This window comes from Rhinolophus hipposideros, assembly GCF_964194185.1.
Source record: "Rhinolophus hipposideros genome assembly, chromosome: 24".
Taxonomy (NCBI): Eukaryota; Metazoa; Chordata; class Mammalia; order Chiroptera; family Rhinolophidae; genus Rhinolophus; species Rhinolophus hipposideros.
In genome coordinates, this window is record NC_138070.1 from 22,932,488 (window position 1) to 22,958,561 (window position 26,074).

The 26,074-nt window shown below is 50.2% G+C and overlaps 1 protein-coding gene across 2 annotated transcripts in view; it reads right to left on the reverse strand.

Moving 5' to 3' along the window:
* Positions 1 to 346: 346 nt before the first annotated feature.
* DGCR2 (DiGeorge syndrome critical region gene 2) overlaps positions 347 to 26,074 on the reverse strand; it is a 74,069-nt gene continuing 48,341 nt past the window's right edge. For both annotated transcript variants that reach the window (XM_081036578.1, XM_081036577.1), the window contains 8 exons: positions 25,698 to 25,823; positions 23,182 to 23,392; positions 21,426 to 21,502; positions 16,182 to 16,358; positions 13,051 to 13,254; positions 5,771 to 5,923; positions 4,569 to 4,805; positions 347 to 3,166 (listed from right to left, as the gene is read on the reverse strand). In XM_081036578.1, the coding sequence (XP_080892704.1) occupies positions 2,910 to 3,166; positions 4,569 to 4,805; positions 5,771 to 5,923; positions 13,051 to 13,254; positions 16,182 to 16,358; positions 21,426 to 21,502; positions 23,182 to 23,392; positions 25,698 to 25,823 (1,442 nt within the window). In that variant the 3' untranslated portion in view covers positions 347 to 2,909. The remainder of the gene's footprint in view (positions 3,167 to 4,568; positions 4,806 to 5,770; positions 5,924 to 13,050; positions 13,255 to 16,181; positions 16,359 to 21,425; positions 21,503 to 23,181; positions 23,393 to 25,697; positions 25,824 to 26,074) is intronic.

A 26,074-nucleotide genomic window follows, 5' to 3' on the forward strand; every position in this document is an offset into this window, starting at 1 on the left:
TCGAAGCTCTCTCCCTGCCAAAGGAACCACTGGGACCTTTCCTGACCCTGAGCCTTCCTTCACCCAACTGGAGCACTCTGGCCAGAAGGCTGGATCAGGAAGACAAGCAGGAGGACCCACCAAGGCTGAGTCCCTGGGGTGCCCTCTTATCCTCAAATCACCTACCTGGAAATTAAAGGAACCACTGAACGAGAACAGAAGGGGCAGAGGGGTCTCAGAGCCCAAGCTTGCCCCTGGCTTCCACAGATGGCCTAACTCCCGCCCACCCATCTCCTCACCCGTACCTCAGCCCCAACTTGGCCGGAGCCTCCCAGCCCAGCCTGGGTCACACCAAAGATAGACCAAGTCTCGTCCAGAACACAAATTTATTTGGCATTTGGATGAAATGGTTCTCACAGCATCTTAAGGATTAGTGCCAACCCAACCAAAAATAAACCCAAACTAAAAACCCTTAGTGAAAGGAAAACATAAAAAAACAGGCATTGAGACAATGTACAGATTCAACTCCCACCTCCACCAGGAAGGTCAGCTCCTGGGGAGGAGGCCCCGCCCAAGAGCTTGGCCTATCCCTCCAGGGGCTCAGTGTACGTGGGGCAGGGGGCATGCCTCTCACAGGAGCACAATCAGATTTTACAGAAGGTGGCGACTGGATGGGAGGCTGAGGTCAGCTGGGCAGACCCAGCTTTCCCCTCGCTCCTATCACAACCGCCCTCCAGCAGAGCTCAGCTCCCGAGGCACCAACTCCTAGAGACACAGTGGGCAGCAAGCAGCCTTCTGCCCAGCCTCAGTATGCCAGTGGGCTGCGCCCTTGGACAGAACCGGCCAGTCCAGAAGCAGGCCCCTCTGTAGTCTCCATGGTCTGCCCGCCTCAGGTCACCCTCTCCTCGGTGCCTCCTGCAGCCTGCCCTTCAGACCCCGTCTCATGCCAGGCACTCTGCTCTGTACATACAGTTCTGAGGCCCAGGCCAGACACACTGGGGTTGGGAGGGACCCTGAGCTATGGGGGCCAGACCTTGTGGGGCTGTTGAGGCGGTCATTCCAGAGCAGGCCCACTCAGGTTCCTTCCCCTTCGGAACAAGGCCTGTGACTGCTGCTCTGGAACTCAGCTGCTCTGCGCCCAGCACATGCTGGAGGCATCACACGCTTCCTGCATTGTCTTTAGCAGTCAGCGTGGGGCACATGTGCCCAGGACACCATTCTCAAAGAAGTTATCAGCCCTTTGGCAAAGGGGGCCTCCTGCGGGCTGAGCCAGGGACAGGCAGTTCAGTGACAAAACTCACACCTCCAGCCAGCTCTGTGCAGCAACTCAGGAATCTCATTCCGTACAGGAAGAATGATACATGTTTCTAAACAGAGTGTGAGAACACGCCCAGAACTGGACTGTGCCACCAAGGTCTGTCACCACAAAGCAGCACGGGGGGGCCCACCTTCACGTCAGCCCTCCCCCTGCTGTATGCTCGTCTGGAAAGGCTGCAAGGGGGACCAGGAGCAGGGCTCCATACTCTCAGATAAGGGGCAGAGGCGCAGACCCAGACATGCCTCAGTGCCACCCAAGAGGCCACAGCCAGCACAGGAAAGCGAGGCACGAGTTCCCAGGTACTGCCACCACCTGCAAACACTTGGACACATATGTACACACACACAGACACACACACACACAAAGATCCAGACATTCAACGTAGAAAACATATGGATGTGCTTAAAATCGCACAGAACCCGCAATCTCCAAACCTCAGAAATGCTAAAAGCCCCATGTCAGGAGATAAGACCACTGCCCAGGAGCAGGCAACAGGCCCCCTGTCAAAAGGCCCTCGGGCAGGGAACCCAGCATCCTGTGCAGCCGAGGACAAGAAGGTGGCATGCAGCCACTGGGCACTCGGTGCTAGTGGTGGCGGTGGCGTGCAAGAAGTGGACTTCTAGGAGATGGACACAGCCTAGGATGTTAATTTCAGCCACCCCTCCCCCCAAAGAAACAACCCTTTATGGCACAAACAAGGTGGGGGTGTGGGCAGGCCAGGTCTGGGGGCAAATTCAACAGGAGGGGGGCTCCAGAGGGTAACAAATAGGAGCCAGCTTAGCCCTCAAGTCCCAGCGGAGGGTCCAGAACAGCCATGCATGGCTAAGGACCTCAAACCCACTCCAGAGCTGCCTCCTGGGAGAGCCATGCACAGCAATGCTGGGGAGAAATCCGACAGGGTGGGGCCAGGGCCTCCTGGCACAGAACTGGGCTTCGCAGAGCCCAGCTGGAAAGACAGTGAAGAGTTCAACCTCCTTCCAAGCTCCCCTTCTCAGGGCCTTGGGCACCAGAGCCCCAGGCCTGCTCCCAGCCTGGGGCAGGGTCACCCTCGATGTTCACAGCTGGCCCTGTGGGGCACGACCCCCAGAGTAAGCACTGTTGCAACCTCCAGACCCATTGCCCAGACAATCCTAACAGTCCACAAGTACCCGGCACCTGGAAGTGCCCTGAACAGTGGGCAGTGAGGTGTGCCGTGGCAGCCGGAGCGCGGTCGCTGGCGGCAGACTCCTCTGGACGGCGTGCTGCAGCGAGCAAGCCCACCAAGGTCAGGGATGATTTGGTCCCCACCCAGGCCTCCAGTGCCTGCATTGTTCCCTACTTCTAAAATGTGTGGTTTGAACAATCTTTGTTATTCTTCTGCCATTTAAAAAGAAAAAGACAGTGACCCAGAGCTCTGCATGTTTTTGAAGCCCTCAAGAGACTCGGTGCAGTTGCTCGCTCCCTCAGGAGGTTGGTGCAGTCTCTACACGCATGTGCACACCTTCGTGGGGTGTGCGGCAGTGCAGCTGGGTCCAAGCTCAAGCAGGAGCCCTTCAAGTCTCCATGGGGATCAAAGTTTTCTTGACAACAAACAGGTGCTCCCTGCCCCTCAGGGCCATGGGCTGGGCATCCTCTACACCACGGTATTGAGGGAACTGCGGCTGTGGCAGCCATCCCCTGGCAGCGCCTCTGTGGCTGCGGTGCTCCCGCTCTGAATGGGGTCAGGGGGCACGAGCAGGGCGCTACTGCTGTCGGCTGAGTCTTCCAGGTCTGCCAGGGAGGCCCCCGTGGTGGGCAGAGGCTGCTCCAGGCACCGGGGCGATACCCCTTCACTGTCACCATCCCCGGGGGTTGGCGGGCCAGTCTCTGCTGGCTCAAAGGCATCATCGTCTGCAGGAGGAGATAGGGGAGTCAGTAGGGCAGTAGGCCTGGCATGGGGACAGAACCCGGGGACACTTCGCGCCTGAATGTTCCCACTACTGCTGGGTCTCTGCCGTGCTCACCACTTACCCTCACCATGGTGGCGGGCTGCTGTGGCGCAAGGGGCAGGGGGACAGCCATGAACAAGCCCTGGTGTGTTGTTGTGGGGGAGACATGCTCTGACAGTCAGCAGAACAAAGGGAAGGGGGGGAACTCTCAGACTCAGTGGGGGTCAAACCAGGGCTCTCATGGTGTCAGGCAGTTATTGGGCTGTGGGGGCACGTGGAACAGTGTTCACAGCCCCAGACTAGGGGCTGCAGCTAAGCTACGGGGATGAGAACATGAGAGCACAGTTGATGGGGCCAGAGCAGGTAGCCCTGCCAAATGCGCAGGGGTCTGCAGAGTTCTGGTCTGACAGAGGCTCTGTGGCAGCCCCGTCCTTCCGTGTACCTGCTCCTTATCACCACAGGCTCCTCCTTTCAGCTCAGGGCATGTGGCCCAGTATGTCTCCCTCCTCTGGCCTATTTCCCACGGTCCCAGCAGTCCTGCCTTCCTCCCCGGGACGATTTGCTTCTCTGCAGCCTGGTTTATGGAGGCATCAGGCCCCACAGCCCCCCAGCAGTAACCCTGGCAGGAAGTTCATTCTACCCTGGCCCCCTTGACAGCAGATAGTGACAATCTGTCCCGAGGGCCAGGGTCAAATCTAAATCTCTCCTGCCCACACAGACCACACAAGACTGGTACGAGATGAACAAATGAACAGACAGGACCAAGCGTCATCACGCCATCCTGCTGCACTGTGTGGGCATGTAAGGAGCCAGCCGTCTCAGGGAGGGGCACTGCCTGCGACGTATGGCAGTGGTGTGTGTGTGTGTGTATGTTACAGGCAATGCAGAGTGGAAAGGAGCAGACACCTACACTGCACACCAGGGAAAGGGACAAGCCACGCAACGGGTGAGGCACCTGCAAATCCTTTGCTGCACAGCCCTGGGAGGAACTGACTCAAGAAATCAGCCCAGCATCACAGAACCCATGTCACAAAGCTACCTTAGGACACGAGGGAATGTCACGATGGCGTCTTTTCAGCTCACCACACATGCAATGGGCCAGCCCTGTCCCAACTGTCAGCGCAGTTTCCCCAGCTTTCCACAGAGCTTGGCTAACCACTGCCAGCAGTCACTTGCAGGTGCAACCCTGAAAAGTCTGCCCACCTACAGGTGGCAGTTGCATATTAAAGGGAAACCCAGAGAGAACAGAAGGCTGGGAAGACATGGGGTTCACAGCCCTGTGCACTGGGGGGCCCCCTGGGCCTCTGGCCCCACAGGCAGGGTGGTTGGGGACAGGCTGCTCCCTCTCCCTGTGGGGGAAGCACCTGCAGGGTCGTAGAACACGCTGTCGGGGTTGATGGAGGCCTCATAGGGTGGCGGCGGGTCATCAGGCTGGTCGATGTCTGGGTACTTGTACGCAGTGTAGGGGGGCGGAGGGTCATGGAAATGGAAAGTCCCGCCTTCTCCATCGTCAGAAAGATGCAGCGGCGTGAGGCCCGTGCCAAAGCCGTCCGGGCCGTAGTCAAAGCCGGGGATCCGCCGGCCGAGGTTGAAGTGGTGCACTGGGCAATCAGAGTGAGAAACTAGCAACAGCGCCGTGTTACCCGCAGACACCGCGCTCAGCTCCTGAGCACCGCCCCCCGCCCGGCCCAGGGCGCCGGACATTCCAACTCTCAGCTGTGCCCAGCTGCTCAGCTGTCAGCCACATCAGCTGCCCACAGAAGAGACCTGGAACGCACTCAGGCCCCCTCCGTTAGTCCATCCTGCCCCTCACCCACGTACAACCACGACAGCCTGCTACTTCTGCTGCCAGCTCTCGCCACATCCCTCCAGCTCTAACGTGTTTCTGGGTGTCTAACTCACTAGTGTCTTGGAGTTCTGCCCACCCTGCAGCTCAGTGAAAACTGAGGAGGGTCTTGGGAAGAACCATGCTGGCCCACAGTGACGGGAGGCCTTCAGACCTGACCCGGGCTTCCTGGGAGGCACCGAGGCCACTACCCAAAGCCAGCGCAGCCCCTCAGCGTTCTTCCTATCTCGATTCTGAATCCTCCCCCATCTGCTTGCACCTGTCCTGCCCAGCCCCCCATGGGATGGGGGAGTCCTGACTTGCTCACTGAGACTGGTGATTTCAGAAGCTCTACCGGGGGCATGGACCGCTGCAGGCAAATTGGGCTGAGGAGGATGAGCCATACTCTCAAGGCTGCCTAGGGGCCACGGGCATATGCTGCTCCTTTTCCTGGCAGGAGGCCCAGGGTCAGCTGGCACTGCAGGTGTACCCTCCCTCCACATGCCCGTGGTCTGATTTCAGGTCCCTTGGAAAGCTCCTCCAGTGCCCCAGCTGTGTGCTCAGCCCAGGAGCAGGTGGGTGGGCGGGGCAGGGGCGCTCAGGAGCCATGCTGGGCACATGCCTGGGCACACACCCTCCATGTTCTCCCCTTCCTGCTTCCCGTGCCCCCACTGCCGCTGGGGGCACACCCAGGGGCCAGCCTGCACTGCGGCCATCATAGGCAGGGCCTGGAGCACTCACGGTTTGCTCCAATCAGGGACTCGATGCGCTCCCGGCGCCTTTGCCGCAGCCGGTGGACCATGAAAAGCAGCAGGGACAAGATGAGGAAGGAGGAGATGCAACTAACGATCAGACGCATCCCACTGGCCATGGAGTCGAACAGGCTGTTCCCATCTGTTCGTGGAGAAGGAAGGAAACCCGCCACCCTCAGAAAAGGAGGCCTTGACCTAGACGCTGGTGCTAGGAGAAGGCCGTGGCCTTCGACCACCGTACAACTACGTGGACAAGGCAACCCGCTTCCCAACTCCATCTGAGGATAGACGACAGAAATAAAATAGCTCAGAGTCAAGAATGCTGTGATAACACCACAGGAGAGAAGCAGAGCAAGGGCCAGGAAAAATCTTTTAATATCATATGGGCGATGCACCCTCCACCTGCTTCGGACATCATGGGGGCCCCATCTTCCTGGTCAGAGGCCACCTGGCCTCCCCCTGGATCATCTGTGCTGGGTGACTTGGCACCTTCCTTCAAGAGCTGAGGGTGTCAGACGCCTGCTGTGTGAAAGGGCCCAGAACTGCCAATGAGCAAGGAAGCTGTCTTCTTCCAGGACTGGCATTCCTGAGAGCAAGCGAGAGCCACACTGTAGGCCCAGGGAGGTGCAGTGACCCCTGCAGAGGCCACGCACCCTCCTTCTCAACAAGGCATTTCTGAGTGTTCAGGAGACAAACTGAGAACGTGTCAACATCTCTGTCCTCACTGGGCTTCCACGCATGTGAGAGTAACGTCATACATGATTCTCAATTACGTGAAGTGCACCAACACAACGGAGCAGGGTAAAAGGATCAAAGGCGAAGAGCTCGTATGTTTTGTGAGGCGGTGGCAGGGCAGGCCTTCCCAAGGAGAACACAGGGAGGAACGGAGGGGAGGGGACCAGTGCACGGCTTGGTCGGGGCTGGGTGTCTGTGTTTTATTCTCCTGTGACAGGAAGCCACTGGGGGGTTTGGAGGGGGCCGTGACAGCTCCTGAGGGGTCTGGCTCGGGAAGCACCACACAGAAGATGGGCTGCAGGAGCATGGGAGTGTCGGAGAAGACAGTGAGCAGGTGCCTGCAGTCCCGAGGGGAGGAAACGACAGAGGCCTGGACTGGGAGGCGTGACAAAGCTGAGAAATGACAGCAGGATCCATTCTGCACTTGCCTTTACATGCTTCACGGATGCACCAGGAGTGGCTGCAGTGCGCAGCAGCAGCGGAGGAAGGGCGCTCAGGTCAGGGCCTGCTCTTACAAATGGGACTCACCATAGCTGTGAATGAGCCTATCTCCTCAATCTTTAAATCCTGGCAGAGAAAACACCCTCCCGTCTGAAAGCAGGCGTGGGCACACAGGGGACACGCTGACCTTCACTGCATGGCACGGAGGAGCACCAGGCCCCAGAAGCACCCTACCGATGCCACAGCCTGGCCACACCTCTGCTGGTGAGTGTGGGGGTGAGCCGCCATGGCGCTGCCCGTTCTGCTCGCCCAGAACACTGTCTCCGTCAGTCTTCTCTGGAGGTCCCTATGCTGCCGTCCTCCCACCCATCCCTACACCTGGAAGCCACAGCAGGAGCTTGACAAAAGATGTCCAACAGGATTGTGCCTCTGGCGCCACCCCGATTTCTCACCACAACCCTTCCAGGGAGGAGGAATGTCCCTCTACAGAGGGAACTGAGGCTCAGCAGAGCCATGTGACTGGCCCCGGTTCAGACCTAGGCTCCTTCAGGGCACTCCCAAAACCCTCCTGGGCACCCAGCAGTGCTCACCGGTGGAGGCCGGGGTCACCTGGAGCCCCACAGGTAATCAGGGGAGGAGGAGGAGGATGTGGCCTCTGCTGGGGCCTCAGAGTCCATTTACAGTCCCCGTCCTCTCCTTGCCTGTCAGCGGCTGTCCTAATTCTTGACTTCCCCACACCCCACTTCTGCCAACTGTCTCTTGATGGGGAGCCCAGGGGGTATCATACCATGTGCCTAGCATTGCCAAGGGCTCGACTTTGGCACTCGTATCTTGAGACGGGGAGAAGGGACACACAGGAGCAAGTCCTCATACGGGAATGACCCTGACATGCAGGAGACCTGCGCACCCTGCTCATCTCTACCCTGGGCCCGTCTCCACTCAAATGAGGCTAGGCGGGCTGAACCCGCACTCCTGCTGTTGGCCAGCTCCGTGGTGCAGGCCCTGCTGCTCCCCAGCAGCTTCGGCAAGGGCTGGAGCCTGGCCCGCACCCAGTATCTCGGGGCACAGGCAGTGGGGGCCCAGGGCCCAGGGCCCAGGGAGCAGCTCCGCGGGCGCGCTGGCTTCACCTCCTAAGTCCCGGCCAAAGCTACCCTTCTGCCGAAGATCACCGGGGCCGGAGCTGGAGGGCGCTCTGTCATAGGCCCCTCCACTCCAACCACACAGCACAGAATCAGGCACCGTGACCGCTAGAAGTTCTCATCCAGGCTGAGTCTGCACTGCCCACGGGACACCTGGCAATGTCTGGGGGCACTTTTGTGGGATGGTAGTGCTGCTATGGAAGTGCTGTCCTCTGGTGGACAGAGGCTAGGGATGCTGTTAAATATCCGTCTGTGCACAAGCCCGCCCCTAGGACAGTGTCTGGCCCAGAATGTCGATACCCCGCTCTGACACACACTGGGGCTTCTCAGGGGCTCACTACAGGGCTGCTGAGGGATAATGCTCGTGGACGAGCTGTGAAGAAAGGGAACTTGTATTGGCCGAGTGCCGACGATGTGACAGCCATTTCCAGGGGCTCAAACGTAGATGAGATGGACCACTTGCACCAAGTCACAAAACCAGGCAGTCGTGCTGGGAATACCTTGCTCCCCATACTGAGGGTAGAGGCAGGGGGCATCAGGGGGAGGAGGGGCCTGTAGCCCTTGGAAGCAGGAGGACTTTGCATAGGCGGGAGGGCCAAGGGCTGGCAATTCCTACCTCTGCGACAGCCACATGGGCAGTTCCCAAACTACCAGCCCCAGACACTTCACAGTCAACATGGTTTCCATATGTGAAAAGCCAGGCTCCCAGGGCGCTCCTGCCATGCCTACTGGCCCAGCGTGCTCTGTGGCAATGCAGATGGCCAGAGCTCACTTTCTTTCCACCCACTGGGCCAGAAAACTCCCCTCAAAGCTGCATGTATTGCTGACAATTGAGAAGCAAACATGTGGAAAGGATACATCCTCTCACCAATTAGCTGATCCTCTTCCAATTTCATGGGAATAGTTCATCCCTGTCCATAGGAGGAAATCCGTCAGCCGAGGGGGCTGCCGATATGTCTGTTAATTGGTGCCCAGCTCAGACATGCCAGGTTGGCATCTAAAGTAGCAGCCCTTTGCAATAACTCTTAACTAGTTCTAAAAGAAACCCAAGGACATGATCAATAGCCCTGACCATCCCTCCACAGTAGTCCTAGAACCAAGCCACCAACAGTCAGACACAAACAGAGTGGCGCCCCAGGAGCCAGAGGCCAGCCCAGGGCTCTCTGGGGATCCTTAACATGGCTGGTCCCTTCAGCTCTGGACTGTACCAGACAGGGCTGTCTTCTGGGCTGCTGGTATCTAGCTAGCCCTGGACCCCAGACAGAGGACACAGCCTGCTGGAATAGATGCTGTTAGAAATGAAGGTGCCGGACGTCCACCTGACCTGACCTCTGGTCTGACGCCGGGTCATCCCTGGTCCTCCTGACCCTGGGTGTGAAGAGCTCCACCCACCATGTCACTGAACTTGGTCACATGGAAACGGCTCCTAATTGCTGTCGGAGACAGCAGGTGGGGCAGAAGCCCAGCAGGAATCAGAGGCTGGTGTCCTGGATCCCAACATGTATTCTGCTATTGGCTGCTACACAGCTGGGCACCTCATCTCTCCAAGCCTTGCTGCCCCAGGGCACCCATGCAACGGGAGGAGAGAGCAGTCGCCCCCGTCTCAGTCGGCACATGGAGTTGTCAGCTGTGTTGTTTTAGCCTGTGTGGTACCCCATGTGGATTCAATTTGTTTCTCTAATGACCACTGCTGAACATCCTTTCAGGTGCTTGGCTGCCATCTTGTATTTTCTTTGGTGAGGTATCAATTTAAATCTTTTGCCCATTTTTAATAGGATACTTTATTTTCTTATTATTGAGTTTTTAGAGTTCTTACATACTCTGAACACAAGACCTTTGTGTGATTTGTGTTTTGCAAGTATTTTTTCTTAGATTGGCTTATCATTTCCTTAATTGTCTTTCAAAGAGTAGAAGTTTTCAATTTTAATGAAGTCTTAATTTATCAATTTTTCTTTTGTGGGTCATTCTTTTGATGTCAGATCTAAAAATGCTGCCCAAGGTCGCAGAGATTTTCCTTCTGTATTCATTTTTCTTTTAAAGCTCTTGAATTGTTTTCAGAGCATGTTATCTCCTAGAAGTTTTATAATTTTATAGATTAGTTTTATAATTTATAAGGTTTTAGTTAGGTCTATGACCAGTTTGAGTTAATTTATATATATATAGCAGGAGGTGTAGTGTAAGGTTCATACTTTATTCTTTTTGCATATGGATGTCCAATTGTAGCAACATGTATTGCAAGACTATCTTTCTTCCACTGAATCACCTTTGTACTTTTGTCAGATAGAGTTGACCATGTAAGTGTGGTACTATTTCTAGACTCTCTAGTCTGTGTCACTGATTTATGTGTCCATTCTTTTGCAAGTAGCACACTGTTTTAACTCTAATGACTGTATAGTAATTTTAAATCAGGTACCATGAACCCTCCAATTTTGTTCTTTTTAAAAACCATTTTGGCTATTTTTTTATTGGGGAATATTGGGGATAAGTGTGTTTCTCCAAGGTTCATCAGCTCCAAGTCGTTGTCCTTCAATCTTAGTTGCAGGAGGTGCAGCTCACAACCCCGTGTGGGAATTGAACCGCCAACCGTGTTAAGAGCTCGCGCTCTAACCAACTGAGCCATCTGGCCTCCCCTCTGGCAGTCAGAGACAGCTTGTTGTCTTCAATCTACCCTGTTTCCCTGAAAATAAGACCTAGCCGGACAGTCAGCTTTAAAGCGCCTTTTGGAGCAAAAATTAATATAAGACCCAATATGATATGATATGATACAATATGATATATTATATAAGACCTGGTCTTATTTTACTATATTATTATAGTAAAATACTATAGTAAAATAAGTAAAGTAAGTATAGTAAAATAAGATCGGGTCTTAATTTTTGCTTCAAAAGACGCATTAGAGCTGATTGTCTGGCTAGGTCTTATGTTTGGGGAAACACAGTAGTTGTGGAGGGCGCAGCTCACTGGCCCACGTGGGAATTGAACCGACAACCCTGTTGTTCAGAGCTCGTGCTCTAACCAACTGAGCCATCCAGCCACCCCTTTTTTGGCTATTCTAATTCCTTTGCCTTTCCACATAAATTTTAGAATCAGGTTGTCAATGTCTACAAGAAAGTATGCTGGAATTTTGGTTGAGACTACACTGATCCAAGAACATGGTAGATTTCTCCTTTTATTTACACCTTTGATTTCATTCATCAGTGCTTTATCATTTGTAGCATACAGATAATGCACATATTTTGTAAGATTTAATACCTAAATATTTCATGCTTTCTGGTGCTACCATAAACGGTACTCTTAAAATGTCAATTTCCAACTGTTCACAGGTAGCATATGTAAATATACTGGATTTTTGTATATTGACCTTGTATCTGGAGACCTTGCTAAGACACACTTACTAGTTTCCTGTAGATCCTCTGGTATTTTCTATGCAGACAATTATGCTGTCTGCAAAGAGGGATGGTGTCATTTCTTCCCTCTGGTCTGGATGTTTTTTCATTTTCTGGCACTGCCCTTGACATGCTGACAACCCTGACAACCCTGTCTTTCAGCAGACACCCTTGCCTTGTTAAAGGGGACACAATCTCAGTTTTGGTGGCAGTACTGCCATCCTTGGGGCAGTGTGGGCACATCCCAGGAGAAGGCACTCGCCTGGGAGGCCATCAGGAGCCTGCAGAAGCAAGGCACAGCAAGGGGCAAGGCGAGGCCCTGGCTAAGCTGCTCTGGCTGCACAGGAGAGGGGCTTGCAGGCAGCATTTGTTCTGCCTTGATGCCCTGAGCACACTGTTTTGCTGACAAGTCCTTGGCCTGGGTTGGCTCCAAGGCCACACGTACCCACAGACTGGTCCTCCGTGTACACCTCTGGTCAGACGTGGCCTCTGCACTCTCCACAGCCGACTGTATACCTTTGATGGGACATGTATCAGAGTACCTGCTTCTGCTGAGCCTTAGGCAGCCGGACACTGCTCTGCCCTCTTGCCAGCAGCCCTCCTGGTGTGCAGGGTCACTGATAACTCTCCACTGAGGGACAGCTCTTGTTGTCGTGGCCCTCACACATCAGCTCTGACTTCCTTCCCATTAGCACTAAGCAAACCAACCCCTCTTCCATGGGGTCTCCAGGGGATGGAGACGTCCACCACGCCCCACCCAAGCGCTTTTCTTGGACCCAGGGGCTTCCACAAGTCCCTGCCCATGTCACTCTCTCATACTGTTGCAGACAAGAAAGAAACAGATTCATGCTTTTGATTTACATTTCTTCTGAGATCATGAATTCACACAGAGATGCCAATTGCACGAGTGTGCAGAACGAGCCAGCATATTGCATGGAGTCCAATGCGCGCCGTGGCTCCTTCAGAGCAGAAGCCCCCCTGCTGTTTTTATTGGAACTGGAAGGAAGGTCACCCAGAGAACACAAGCCTGCACAATGTCTACCTGCAAACTGCCACCTAGTGGGGAGTTTTATCCTGAAACTCGGCGTAACATTTAATCTTTTCCTTAAAGGTTCTAACGGTAAAAACTGATGACTGTAAACAATGAAAATTGTTATTACCCTCTACATCACCATACTCAGAAAACAGGAAGAGCTCAAATGGGGACATAAGTTGGAAATCTTGCTCTGAGTCTTAAAAGGAGAAAGGTCTAAACCATCAGTTCCAGCTGATTTGTGAACATACAGCCACACTCAAGTTCATCAGTGAGTGACACCTGTTACCTGAGAGATAAAATGAGCCACCGTGCAAGGTGGCAGTTAGAGCAGGCCAGGTTGTGTGACACACATGCTCACTAGAGTAGCCTAAGAGACATCAAAGCCTACGAGACAGCTGTGGGAGCACACACTGCCACTGCTGCTATGCCACGTGCCATGAGCTCTTCCAAGTCCCCAGCACCGAGGAAGCAATGGGCCATGTAGCCTCCAGCCCTGACAGGAGGCTGACTCATGACCCACCATCAGTCTCACCTGGGTCCAGGCACATGAACTTGCAGCACTCCTTGGGATCCTTGCGGTACTGCTGGCAGCCCTGGGGCCGCTCGCAGAGGGCAGCCACGCACATCTCCGGCTCTCCTCCATGGCAGGTGCAGCTCAGGCATGGGTCGTCTCCTTTGGGGGTGAAGTAGAACCCTTCATCCACCACATTGTCCTTGATGTCTACACATGTTTGACCTGCCACAGGCACACAAAAGCACACACGTGTGTTATTACCAGCAAAATCAGCCCTGACTTTCCCTAGGAACATGACAACAGATGAGTCCTCAAGATCAACCTGAGAACCCTCCTGTGAGCCACTATCCAAAAGAAGTCACTACAGCACCCTGTGAGGACAAAGTACATCTGGCCAGGGCACACTGAGCCATGAGCTGGGACAGCTAGGACTTCGGAGAGTGCCACACTCCATGGGAAAGCCTGTGGAGAAGTGTTTGCTTTTAAGTTACCTAACCAGTCTAATTAGGAGAGTTCTTCAATTCTAAGATGCAGATGCCATGCGTAGTCATCATTTTAAAATCAGACTATGTCTTGAATGAGTTTCCCAAGAAGCTGCTTGTTCTGCTTGGGAGACAGTCCACTCAGTCCACTACTGAGACACACACAATGTGAAACCCAAGCACAGAGCTCAAGTAACTTGTTCAAGGCCAAACCTGGATTAACACTGGCTATCTGATGATTAAGCATGTTCTCTTAACGCCATTTTACAGCTGCCGCTGGAAGAGTTGACTTTATGTAAACAGAAACTACTACTGATGAAAAGCACCATTACATAATGATAAAAAGGTTCAATTTACCGGAAGATGTAACAATGATACGGGCTCACCCCCCAATAATATGACCTTAAGACAGACAAAGCTAAAATAAGAGAATGTCACGAAAGAATGGATGAATCAACATCCACAGTGAGAAATTATAACACACCTCTTTCAACAACTGATATATCATGTCGCCAAAAAGATTTGAGCAATACCATCAACAAGCCTGAGTTAATAGATATATAAAGAATCCTATAGCCAAGAGTTCAAGCACACATGGAACAGTAACAAAAATGAACCTATTCAAGGCCACAGAACAAACTCTAACAAAGTAAAAAAGAACATAAATATCGTATTATCTGACCACAGTGCACTTAAGACACAACATTAAATTAGAGACCATTAGTAAATACAGTATAGAATCCATGATTAACCTATGACAGAATGGCTTCCTGGAAGGGGGTAAATGTGCTGACAAGGTAGGGCCCAGAGGCTGCTTCTGGAACGCTGGAAACATTCCGTATCTTGATCTGGGAAGTGGTTACACATGTGTACGAATTAATCAAATTTACACTTAAGATTTGGCACTTTATGTATGAATGAATGAATGATATGGAAAACTGCACCTTAAATGCCTCATATTAGAAAAATTAAAAAGTTAAGAATCTAACTCTAGAAGTCAGAAAGAGAAAAGAGGAAACCTAATTATCATTTGGTAAAAGGACAGAAGTTGGCAGCAGAAATTAATGGCACAGAAAATAGATATGGAGCATTGAGAATCAATTGTCACCCAAAGCTGGTTCTTCATAAAGATGAACCACAGAGGCAAACCCCTAAGCAAGACTGAGCAAGAAGGAAGGAAGGAAATATAAATAATATTAGAAGTCAAAAGAAGGTCATAATGATAGGCATACAAATGCTTCAAGAAATTATAAGAGAATGCTAACAGAATTTTGTAACAATGAATTAGAAAATTTAGATTGCATGGGCAATGGTCTAGATAAATGACTTAGCAACACTCACTCAAAAATAACTAGAAAACTTGACAATACCTATAAACATTAAAGAAACTAAATCAATATTTAAAATCTATACCTGATATCTGTATACACACGCGCAGGCACACACACACCTTAGCTCTGTCCACTGAACTGACATAAAAGCAATGAGCGTAACTAGTGCACAGGTGCTCTAAGGCTCCTTGGAGAAAAGGCTAATTCCAGAGACTATAAGATGAATCTGGAAATGCTCAAAGAATGACGGGAACATGTCAAAGGACAGCTTGTGAAATAACCGAGAGAACTAAAGGAGAAGTAGACAACTCCACAATTCTATTTGTGGACTTGAACACCTCCCTTCCCACAGTCTATAGAACTCCTACACAGAACATCGGCAACGATACAGAGTATTTGAATATCACAATCAACCAAGAGGATCTAATTCTCACACACATACTTGCTCTCTCCCTGACCCAACAGTGGAAAACTTTTTTTTAAGAAAACACATTTTTGTGAAGCATCAAACATTCACCGAGATAGAATTCTGGAGACATAAAACGTACCTCAACAAATTTAACATAACTGTAATCACACAGAAGTTACTCTGACCACAACGGAATCAAATTAGCAATCAGTAACAGAAAGACGACAGGACGATCTCTGAGCACATGGCACTTGAACACCCGCCCCTGCCTCACTGGCTGCGCCTGGGCAGATTCCACCCTCCACCCACGGCAGAGGGGATTGGTGAGGCGAGGGAGCCCTGCCCTCGGCCAGCACAACCACACTGAGGCCCCAAAGCTGAAGAGACCGCCATGTGGAATGAGAGCTGGCAGAGGGACAGGGAAAGACCTGTAACCCCACAGAATGAGCAGGGGGAGTGGTGCAAGGCTGCAGAGAGCGGGGTGGGGGTGACCAGGCAGTCAGGGGCTCCTAGGCACCCTGATATTTGGCAATTCCTTCCGTTACCATTCTTATTTAGTCTCCTAACAACACGGAGATGGAGAGGGCAGGAATTACCGGGGAGGACAGGAAGTGTTGTTTCTACCCTGGAAAAGAGAAAGGAGGGCCGGAGCTGGCAATCGCAGCCCAGGTCACAGAGCTAAGCAGCAGGCCAGGCAGGTTCATGTCAGCCTTGGGTCCCAGCCCAGGCTCTTGCCTTCACCCCCCACACTCCAAGCATCTGTGCGCCTTCAGAGTAAGGTGTGAGCCAGGCACAGTGCACCTGCCCTGCTATAAAACAGCTAAGTCCACTCAAGGTTGACACCAAGGTCCAGAAATCAGAAAGCCACGTTCTCATGAGAAGCACCGTTCCGTACAGCTCACTAGGGATCACTCGCAGGTGGCTTACTTCTTTTACACAGAAACGAAGACTTTTCGTAGCAGTTCTCGGCATGCCAGCTGTGCAGGTCGTGGTGGCGGAGGGTGGGGAAGTGGAAGCACTGGAGCTGGGCGCAGAACACACTGTCACTTTCGGACATGGCCGACGCGAAGATGGGGTCTGGGGGCAGAAACACCTCTGAGGAGCCTGTGGGAGACACAAAAGGGAAGGCTGGACATTAGAACATGTCAAGATCCCAATCACATGCAGTCTTCACGGGGACCCAAGCCCCCTAGTCTGGACCAAGTGTTAGCTGTACTGTGGTTACGACATTCACTCACTCACGATCTCACCTAGCTCCTCGGAACGTGGGTCTGGGCACTCAGCCTACGGGGTCCCCGCTCCTGTGAAGCCAGAGGGCTGAGCACATGAAAAAGCCACACTGGGCTGAGAGAAGAACTATGCTTAGCCAGGGATGTTTAAAAGCGGAACAACAACATGAAGAGTGAAGTAATGGGTCATAACACGGTGATGAATATGTATGAGTTCATACAGATAAAATGAACAAAATAGAGGAGGGAAGGGGAAGGTTATCACTCATAACAGTGTATCGACTGATAAAGGGAGGACTTGAAAAGGCGCCCCGCCCACTGCACCTGCCAGGAATCCAGGCAGCATGTGGGCCCCACGTCCCCCAGGAGCATCAGCTGACTGTGAACTCCTGGAAAGTCGTGGCTCCCTGGGGCCCACTCCCAGCTCCAGGAAGACGCTCTCATCCACTCAGCTCCTGCCTTCCAAGCTGGGGATCAGGCGACCAAAAATCTGCTCCCTCACAGCCCAGGGTAGGGGGCAGTGGAGTGGGGGGAGGGCCATGAACCTCTAAGCCTCTCTTCTAAGCCCCAGGAATCTAACATAGTCTCCTAAGCATTCTCCCTTGTGGGACTCGAGGAGTTGAACAGGCAACCTTGTGGTTGAGAGCCGACTGGCCCATGTGGGAATCGAACCGGCAGCCTTCGGAGTTAGGAGCATGGAGCTCTAATAACCGCCTGAGCCACCGGGCCAGCCCTAATTTTAATATTTTTGAGGAACCTACATACTGTTTTCAATGGTGGCAGCAGCAATTTGCAATCCCAACAGTTCACAAGGGTTCCCTTTTCTCCACATACTTGCTGACCTTGTTTGTTGATTTATTGATGATGGCCATTCTGACAGGTGGTATCTCATTGTGATTTTTATTTGCATTTCTCTGATGATTAGTGACGTAGAGCATCTTTTCACATGTCTATTGGCCATCTGTTTGTCCTTTTGAAGAAATGTCTGTTCATATACTCTACCAATTTTTAAATTGCTTTTTTATGGTGTTGAGTTGTATGAGTTTTTTATAAATTTTGGATTATTAACCCCTTATCAGATATATCATTAGCAAATATCTTCTCCCATTCAGTAGGCTGTCTTTTTGTTTTGTTGATGATTTCCTTTGCTGTGAAGACTTTTTAGTTTGATGTAGTCCCACTTGTTTATTTTTTCTTTTGTTTCTCTTGCCCAAGGGGATATATCAGTAAAAATATTACTAAGGATAATATCTGAGTTTACTTCCTATATTTTCCCCAAGAGTTTTGTGGGTTTTGGGTCTTACATTTAAGTCTTTAATCCATTTTGAGTTTAGTCTTGTATATGGCATAAGAAGGTGATCCAGTTTCATTTTTTGCATGTATCTCCAATTTTCCTAGCACCATTTATTAAATAGATTGTCTTTACCCCAATGTAAATTCTTGCTTCCTTTGTCATAGATTAAGTGAGCACATAGGCAAGAATTTATTTCTGGGCTTTCTATTCTGTTCCATTGATATATGTGTCTGTTTTTATGTCACTACCATACTGTTTCGATTACTATAAACTTGTATAATTTAATATCAGGTAGCAGTGACTATTCCGGGTCTTTCATAGTCCCACATAAATTTTAGAATTATTTGTTCTAGTTCTGTGCAAAACGTCATTGGTATTTTGATAGGGACTGCGCTGAATCTATAGATTGCTTTGTGTAGTATGGACATCTTAACTACATTAATTCTTCCTATCCATGAGCATGGTACATGTTTACATTTATTTGTAGCTCCTTTAATTTCTCTCTTCAATGTCTCATAATTTTCTGAGTACAGGTCTTTTACTTCCTTGCTTAAATTTATTCCTAAGTATTTTTTGACGCAATTATAAATGGAATTTTCTTAATTTCTCTTTGTGATAGTACATTATTGGTGTATAAAAATGCAACCGATTTCTGAATATTAATATTTTATCCTTCTATTTTAATAAATTCACTTATTAGTTCTAACAGTTTTTTGGTGGAAGCTTTGGGGTTCTCTCTTTATAGTATCATGTCATCTGCAAATAATAACAATTTTACTTTCTGCTTTCCAATTTGGATGCCTTTTTTATTTCTTATCTGACTGCTGTTGCTAAGACTTCCAGTACTATGCTGAATAAAAATGGTGAAAGTGGACATCCTTGTCTGAGTATGATGTTAGCTGTGAATTTGTCATATATGGCCTTTATTGTGTTGAGATATGTTCCCTGTATTCCCACTTTGCTGAGAGTTATCAGAAATGGACGCTGGATTTTGTCAAATGCTTTTTCTGCATCTACTGATATGACCATACGATTCTTATTTTTCCTTTTGTTTATGTGGTGTTATCACGTTAATTGATTTGCGGATATTGAACCAACTTTGCATACTAGAAATGAATCCCACTTGATTGTGGTGTACAATCTTTTTAATGTATTGCTGAATTCAGCTTGCTAATATTTTGTTGAGGATTTTTGCATCCTTTTGCATGTTCTTTAGGGGTATTAGCCTATAGTTTTCTTTTTTTCTAATGTCTTTGTCTGGTTTTGAAATCAGCGTAATGGTAGCTTCATAAATGAGTTTGGGAGACTTCCCTCCTCCTGGATTTTTTGGAATAGTTTGAGGAGAATAGGAGTTAATTCTTTTTTGAATGTTTGGGAAAATTCACCATTGAAACCATCTAGTCCAGGAGCTTGTTGATTACAGATTCAATTTCGTTGGTAGTAACCGATCTGTTCAGATTTTATTTCTTCTTGATTTAACCTTGGAAGACTATATGCTTCTAGGAATTTATCCATTTCTTCCAGATTGTCTAATTTGTTGATGTATAGTTGCTCATTTTATTTTCTTAAAATTTTTTTGCATTTCTGTGGTCGGTTGTCACTTTTCCTCTTTCATTTCTCATTTTATTTATTTGGGTTCTCTCTTTTTCCTTGATGAGTCTGATTAAAGATTTGTCAATTTTTTTTCATTTTTTGAACAAAACCCAGCTCTCGGTTTCACTGATCTTTTATATTGGTTTTTCGTCTCTATTTCATTTATTTCTGCTCAGATACTTATTATTTCCTTCCTTGTACTCATTTTGGGCTTATTTTGCTGTTATTTTTCCAGTTCCCTTATGTGTAAAGATAGATTGTTGACTTGAGATTTTGCTTGTTTCTTTAGGTAGGCCTGCATTACTATGAATTTCCCTCTTAGGACTGCTTTTGCTGTGTTCCACAGCTTTTGGGTCATTGTGTTTTCATTTTCATTTGTCTTAAGGTATCTTTTGAGTTTTTTCCTTCATCTCTTTGTTGACCCACTTATGATTTAGTAGCATGTTATTTAGACTCTGTATTTTTCAGTTTTTTTCTTGTAACTGATTTCTACTTTCATACCACTGTGGTCAGAGTAGATGCTTGATATGAGTTCAATCTTCTTAAATTTACTGAGACTTGTTTTGTGGCCTAACATGGGGTCTATCTTGGAAAATGTACCACGTACACTTGAAAAGAATGCATACGAGGTCTGACAATTAAGTTTGTGAACATGTTGTAATGATGTTGCTAAACTTGTTTGATATAAGAGGGATTATTCATTATGAATTTGTACCAACTGGACAAACAGTTAACCAAGTTTACTATTTGGAAGTGCTGAAAAGGCTGCATGAAAAGTTAGACGACCTGAACTTTTCACCAACAATTCATGGCTCTTGCATCACAACAATGTGCCAGCTCACATAGCACTGTCTGTGAGGGGAGTTTTTGGCCAGCAAACAAATAACTGTTTTGGAACATCCTCCCTACTCACCTGATCTGGTCCCCAATGAGTTCTTTCTTTACCCGAAGATAAAGGAAATATTGAAAGGAAGACATTTTGATGACATTCAGGACATCAAGGGTAATATGACAATAGTTCTGATGGCCATTCCAGAAAAAAGAGTTCCAAAATTGCTTTGAAGGGTGACCTAGGCACTGGCATTAGTGCATAGCTTCCAAAGGGGAGTTCTTCAAAGGTGACCATAGTGATATTCAGCAATGAGATATATAGCACTTTTTCTAGAATGAGTTCGTGAACTTAATTTAATTGTCCTACCTCATATTCTGCTGCTTTGGGGTGAAATGCTCTAAAAATATCAATTAAATCCATCTGGTATAGTGTGTCACTTAAGGCCGCTGTTTCCATGTTGATTTTCTGTCTGGCAGATCTGTCCATTGGTGTCAGTGGGGTGTTAAAGTCCCCTACTATGATTGTGTTACTGTTGATCTTTGTGTTCATGTCTGTCAATATTTGTTTTATACAAGGGGGGGGGGTGAGCTAATGTATACAGTGTATACAAGTGGACACTTTGGTCAGCATTGCTCAAGCAGTAGTTCGCCGTAATCAGAAGTGTTTGGACACTGATGGCAACCACTTTGAGCACCTCTTGTAATTGCATAAGTCAAAAAAACATGATTGTATTCATCTTTCATTATCGGTATATATTATTATTACAATTTTAATACAGTTTTCCTTTCTTAAAATGTGTATACACTTTATTGGCACCCTCTGTATTTAGGTGCTCCTATGCTGGGTGCATAGATGTCTACTAGGGTTATGTCCTCTTGCTGGATGATTCTATGCTCATTTTAATGCCCCAATTAAAGTCCTTAACTCTAAAAGGAGGATGGATGATCTAGAAATCTGGCTAAGTAAGAAGTCACCACGGGTTCCAGAAAAGGACCCAGCCCTGCATGGAGCCTGGAAGAGAGGCTTGATCACAGGGCACCTGCCTGTCATCACAGCCCTCCTCTTGATCTGCGGCCCACTTCTCTCCATGTCCCCTACATGCCAGGTACCACCAGTAAAAGGGGGTCGGGGAGGAGGAGAGACCCAAGCAATACGCCCCTAGTCAGGATGGTATACGCCAATTTCAAACTCAACAACTCTTTTGAAAAACCAAAAAGGCTTACCTTTGAATGCTACCTCCCAGCGACCTTCTAAGGAGTGGTTCCGGCCAGTGATGACGTACTGGTAGCCAACCCACAACCTGCAAGAGGGCAGAAATGCAGGGGACCTCAGCACAGCAGTAGGGAAGCAGCCACTGATTTTGCTTGAGTGTAGTTTAATACTTACACTGACCACTGAAGCATGCATTTCTAAGCACTAATGATTTTTTTAAAGTTTTGATACTTAATTTTAATAAAATGCATAAAATTCTAAAACAAATTCACAGGTCAGAAAAGGTTTTATCTTGGGTAACTCCTGACAAGACTGTTCTTATTAGCTGATCCAATAAAGCTTTCACATCCTAAGCAAGACCAACCCTATTTGGGGTGGACATAGAGCTGGGTGAATATAACTCGGTGAATACACTAAAGGCACAGAATGATACCCTCTACAGGAGTGAATTTTATGGCATGTGAATTATATCTCAATAAAAACCAAGCCCCTGTGCTTATTCACTGCAGCAATGAGCAAATCCAGGCTCATGGCTGCCTGCTGGGTTTCCTGCTAGAGTCAGCTCACCCAGGCCAGCAGGTGCTCCTGAGCACACGTCACAACACTGAGGGGGTCCATGCATGTGGACCTGGCCGACTGCCACAGCCACCTGCTGAGGGTGTGCCCCTTACCAGTCCAGCTCTGGAAATGCCGTCAGCAGGTCCACCACCACTGGGGGGTACCACTCTGCCCCTTCAGCCTACTGCCAGGCACATACCCAACCTGAGGAGATGGGGCGCTTCCCTACCCGCTGGGCTGAGCCCTCTCGCTTCTCCATGGACTCACAACTACCCTGTGAGCTAGTGGTGTTATTATTCTCACTTTGTATTAATTTTTCCTGTAGAAGGAAAAAAACAGTATAATCTCATGATTTTCTAATGTCATGGGGTATGATGGTGGAACCAAACCCAACTTGGGTCTTGAAGGCTCTCTGTCCACCCGACAAGGTCACTGCATTCTTATGGCAGTAGAGCAGCCTATACTATTGCTGAGAGGGAGCACTGACCATCTGGTGACCCCAGGGATTCACTCTCCTGTCCCCAGCGTGTGGATGGGGCAGCACAAGGCCGCACACCACAAGCTTCAGCACACACCTGTCCCCACAACCTGGAGCCTGGGAGATACTGGCAGTCAGCTAGTTTCCATACTTTTCCATTGATACCACATAGCCTGGGGGTCAAGAGCCAGGTTCTGGAGCCAGAATGCCTGGCTCAGAACCCAGGCACACCCTCGCTAGTGTGTGCCCATGGTCACGTGCTCACCTACCTGGGCCCCGCCTTTGCGCCCATTGGCCTCCTGCGGTTTCTAGGAGGACTCAGTGAGCAGGCTGATGGAAAGCACTGAGCACGGGGCCTGGCAAAGCCCACCCACCTGCATACCCCTTGTGCCGGGTGCATGATGGCCCACCCTGAGCTGCCCCTCCTGACCCAGGCCTGGTCTCCCTGCAGGTCAGCAGCTGCAGCCGATTCCACACAGGGGGACCAACAAAAGGGAAAGGCACAGGTGACACAAGGTAGCATCCCATCGCTGCCGCTTCAAAATCCCCAACCGATCTCAATGCCTACTCTAAACTCCTGGACCTCTACTTGTTTCCAGTGGATGGAACTGCTATTCCCCAAATGCCCGCTGCTGGCTATGCTTTAGGACTATGCCACGGTGGCCAGAGGCCACATGCTCAGCAAGCACTGGCCTGACCCCCAGGCCCCTGGGTCCCCACCTAGGACTCACTTGTGCTGGTCCTGCCAAGCAAAACTCCGCTCCGGCTGGTCCCATTCCTGGGCCAGGACAAAGCGCAGCTCCTGGTCAGTGGAGAAGGTGGCGAGGGAGCCATTGACACGCTGGCAGGTCTGTGCGGCGTCCCAGTAGTTCTCCCCGCTCAAGTAGACCCTGTAGCAGCTGGCCGTGCCTTCATAGTGGTGCCACCCTGTCGGGCACTTCCCTAGGAAACATGAAGGACGGAAGGGGAGTTGTCCCCCCAAATTAGAATCCTCACTACAAAATGAAATTACATATGTTGCTTAGAAATCTCCCTAGAGAAACGGAAAAACTGAAGCTGAAGAGGAAAAGCTCTGTCTCTAAGACCATGTACTTTGTGAAATGCTCAAGCGTCTCTAAGACACATGTGCAATCTAAGGTACAAGTATATTCAGTGATTCCTCCCATTTCTAAAAGGTCTTTACTTGGCAGTAAAGACTAGTTGTCTCTGACTAAGTCTGGTTGACAAGACGGCAGGACTCCCACACTGGCTCACTGCAAGGCCCGGCAGTTGTGAGCAGGGGAGGCTCCCTGCCTGCACGGCCCTCGCTGCCCAAATACTGGCTCTCTCTGGCCTCCCCGCCAGCATGCTCACTGCTCCGAGCATACTCCTTGGCCCTCCTTTTCTGTTCACATGGGTGCTGACCAGCACTCCCCTGAAACAGAAGCTCAGCTCAGAGATGGAAGGACCACTGAAATTGCAGGACCACTCCTACCTCCCACAGATGAGAAAATGAGGCCCAAGTGGTTCCACAGCGGGCAAAAGTCAAGTAGCCAGAAGGTGTCAGCATCTCTGTGAGAAGGGCTGGGCCAGACATCTCACCAGGTGGACCAGACCGAGGGTTGGGAAGGTCCCCATGCTGTGTGGCTGGCCTTGGGGAAGGGCAACGACTTATACTACAGGATCTATACCCTTCAAATGCTGGGGTACCTACCTCCTAACTAAGAGTACCCTGATGAAGAGTAACAATTTTTAACAAAGCCAGTTAACAAAATGCATTTTTTTAATGTAGCTATATCTTCTGGAACTAGTAAACTTAGACACTGATGCTCGTGTTTTTATTATTCAGAGCACATGTGTATGTAACTTATGAAGAAAAGGACAGAGATAACAGGACAGGAAAGGCAGGTCTGGTCCCCGAGCCAGTGAGCAGGCCACAGCACTGCTGTAACACAAACAGCGGGGCAGCGTCCCCTGCCCATGGGGACACCTGCTTACATGTGACGAAACTCGCAGGAGGTCCTTTACTATAGATAGGAGCCAGCCCTCAGGGACCACCAAGCAGGGGGAGGGGAGGCGTGAGGAGTGTGTGGCATAGGAGTGAGGGTGGCGAATCACCAGGCAGCCTTTACTGTGTGTTTCCTAAACCCCCCACCCAGGAGGTGTTCCACCTGCCACAACCCCCCGAGATGGATTCCGTCCTGTCTCCAGGTTAGAGGTGGGGACGCCAAGGTGTGCACAGCTCTGCCAAGCATCTCGGCTGGCGAGTGGCAATGCAGGCTTCCATCCTGGTTCCTCACTCACATCTGGGGTCCAAAGGAAGCCCGCTAGGGACAGAAGCCAGTGAGTGGGGGCAAGGAAGGGAGGGAACATTAGTTTCATTCGGCTCATCTTTTATCTGTTGCACTTTGCGGACTTATTCCCTAGGGAGAAGAGTTGTGATTCCGTGGGGCTGAGTCCTGGAGCAGCCCGTGGGCCGCATGACCTGTCAGAGCCTCGGTTTCCTCACTCGCCAAGCCTGCACTACGCCCCTGAGAGAATCCCTGGATTCAAAGCTGAGCATGGCGTTGGGGCTCAGAGGTCGGCTGACTACCCTGGCTTGGGCAGGCCCCATCAGGGAGCTGAGGCGCCCCACGACAATGGAGCTATGAGGAGCACTGTAGCCCTGCAGAGAGTGAAGAGACCCCTGAGGTAACCCCCGGCGTTGAGTGTCGAGGGGTGAGGATTAACGTGGCAGCCAGCACCGAGGGGCAGCACCAAGTGTCGGTGCTCGTGGTGCAGTCACTACTCGCCACACTACCAGGCACGTCATTGCGCCTAAGCATGTCTATTTGGCTGTGGTTTGTCTGCCTTTCAACCTTCCTTAAGCATGTTATGCTCTTAATATCATAGAGAATTCATTAAATAGTCAGTTAAAAAATTTTTTAAAACAGAGGTAGAGCCTTCCCACGCCATCAGCTGTACTTGGTCTCCTGAAGCCAGTTTCCATCTGCGGAAGGGCTGCTGCAGCACAGCCCTGAAGGGCAGCTGTCGTGAAAATAAGCAGCCTGGTTCCAGAGCCCAGGTTCCAGTCAAGGCTTCACCACTCAGGGCTTGCGTGGCCTCGGGTGGGTCATGCCGTAGCCTCACTGACCAAAAAAGGATGACACTCCTGACTGCCCTAAGGGCCCTTTTAAAAGACACAGCCCACATCTCTGGCACCAGGAGAGCCAGAGATTGCGTGGGGTCTCAGTCTGAGGTCAGGGAACAGGGCAGGACTGCAACTTACTGCTGAAGCGGACAGGCTGCGCCACATTCACCGCGTGGAAGTGTGTGGGGTCGCCGCCTCGGACCCGCCCCTGCCGCGGATCCACAGCCTCCTTCCCATGGTAAGGACGCGACTCCCTGGTCACTTCTGGAAGCAAAAAGAGAAGTGGGCTGTAAGCACCGCTCCTGCAGCAGCATAGACTACTCGGGGCTGGGAGGACAAAGTGGCGTACAACCTACATTCCACTTATTTAGGTTTTCTTTAGAACTCTATAAAGTGCTGCTATTCGTATCAAATGGGTCACATGCATTTCTTATTAAAATTATGCCTTAGCAGTCATTTTTTCACTACTACTGTGAAATGAGGTCTCCCCTTCATTGTGTTTTCTAACAGGCTAC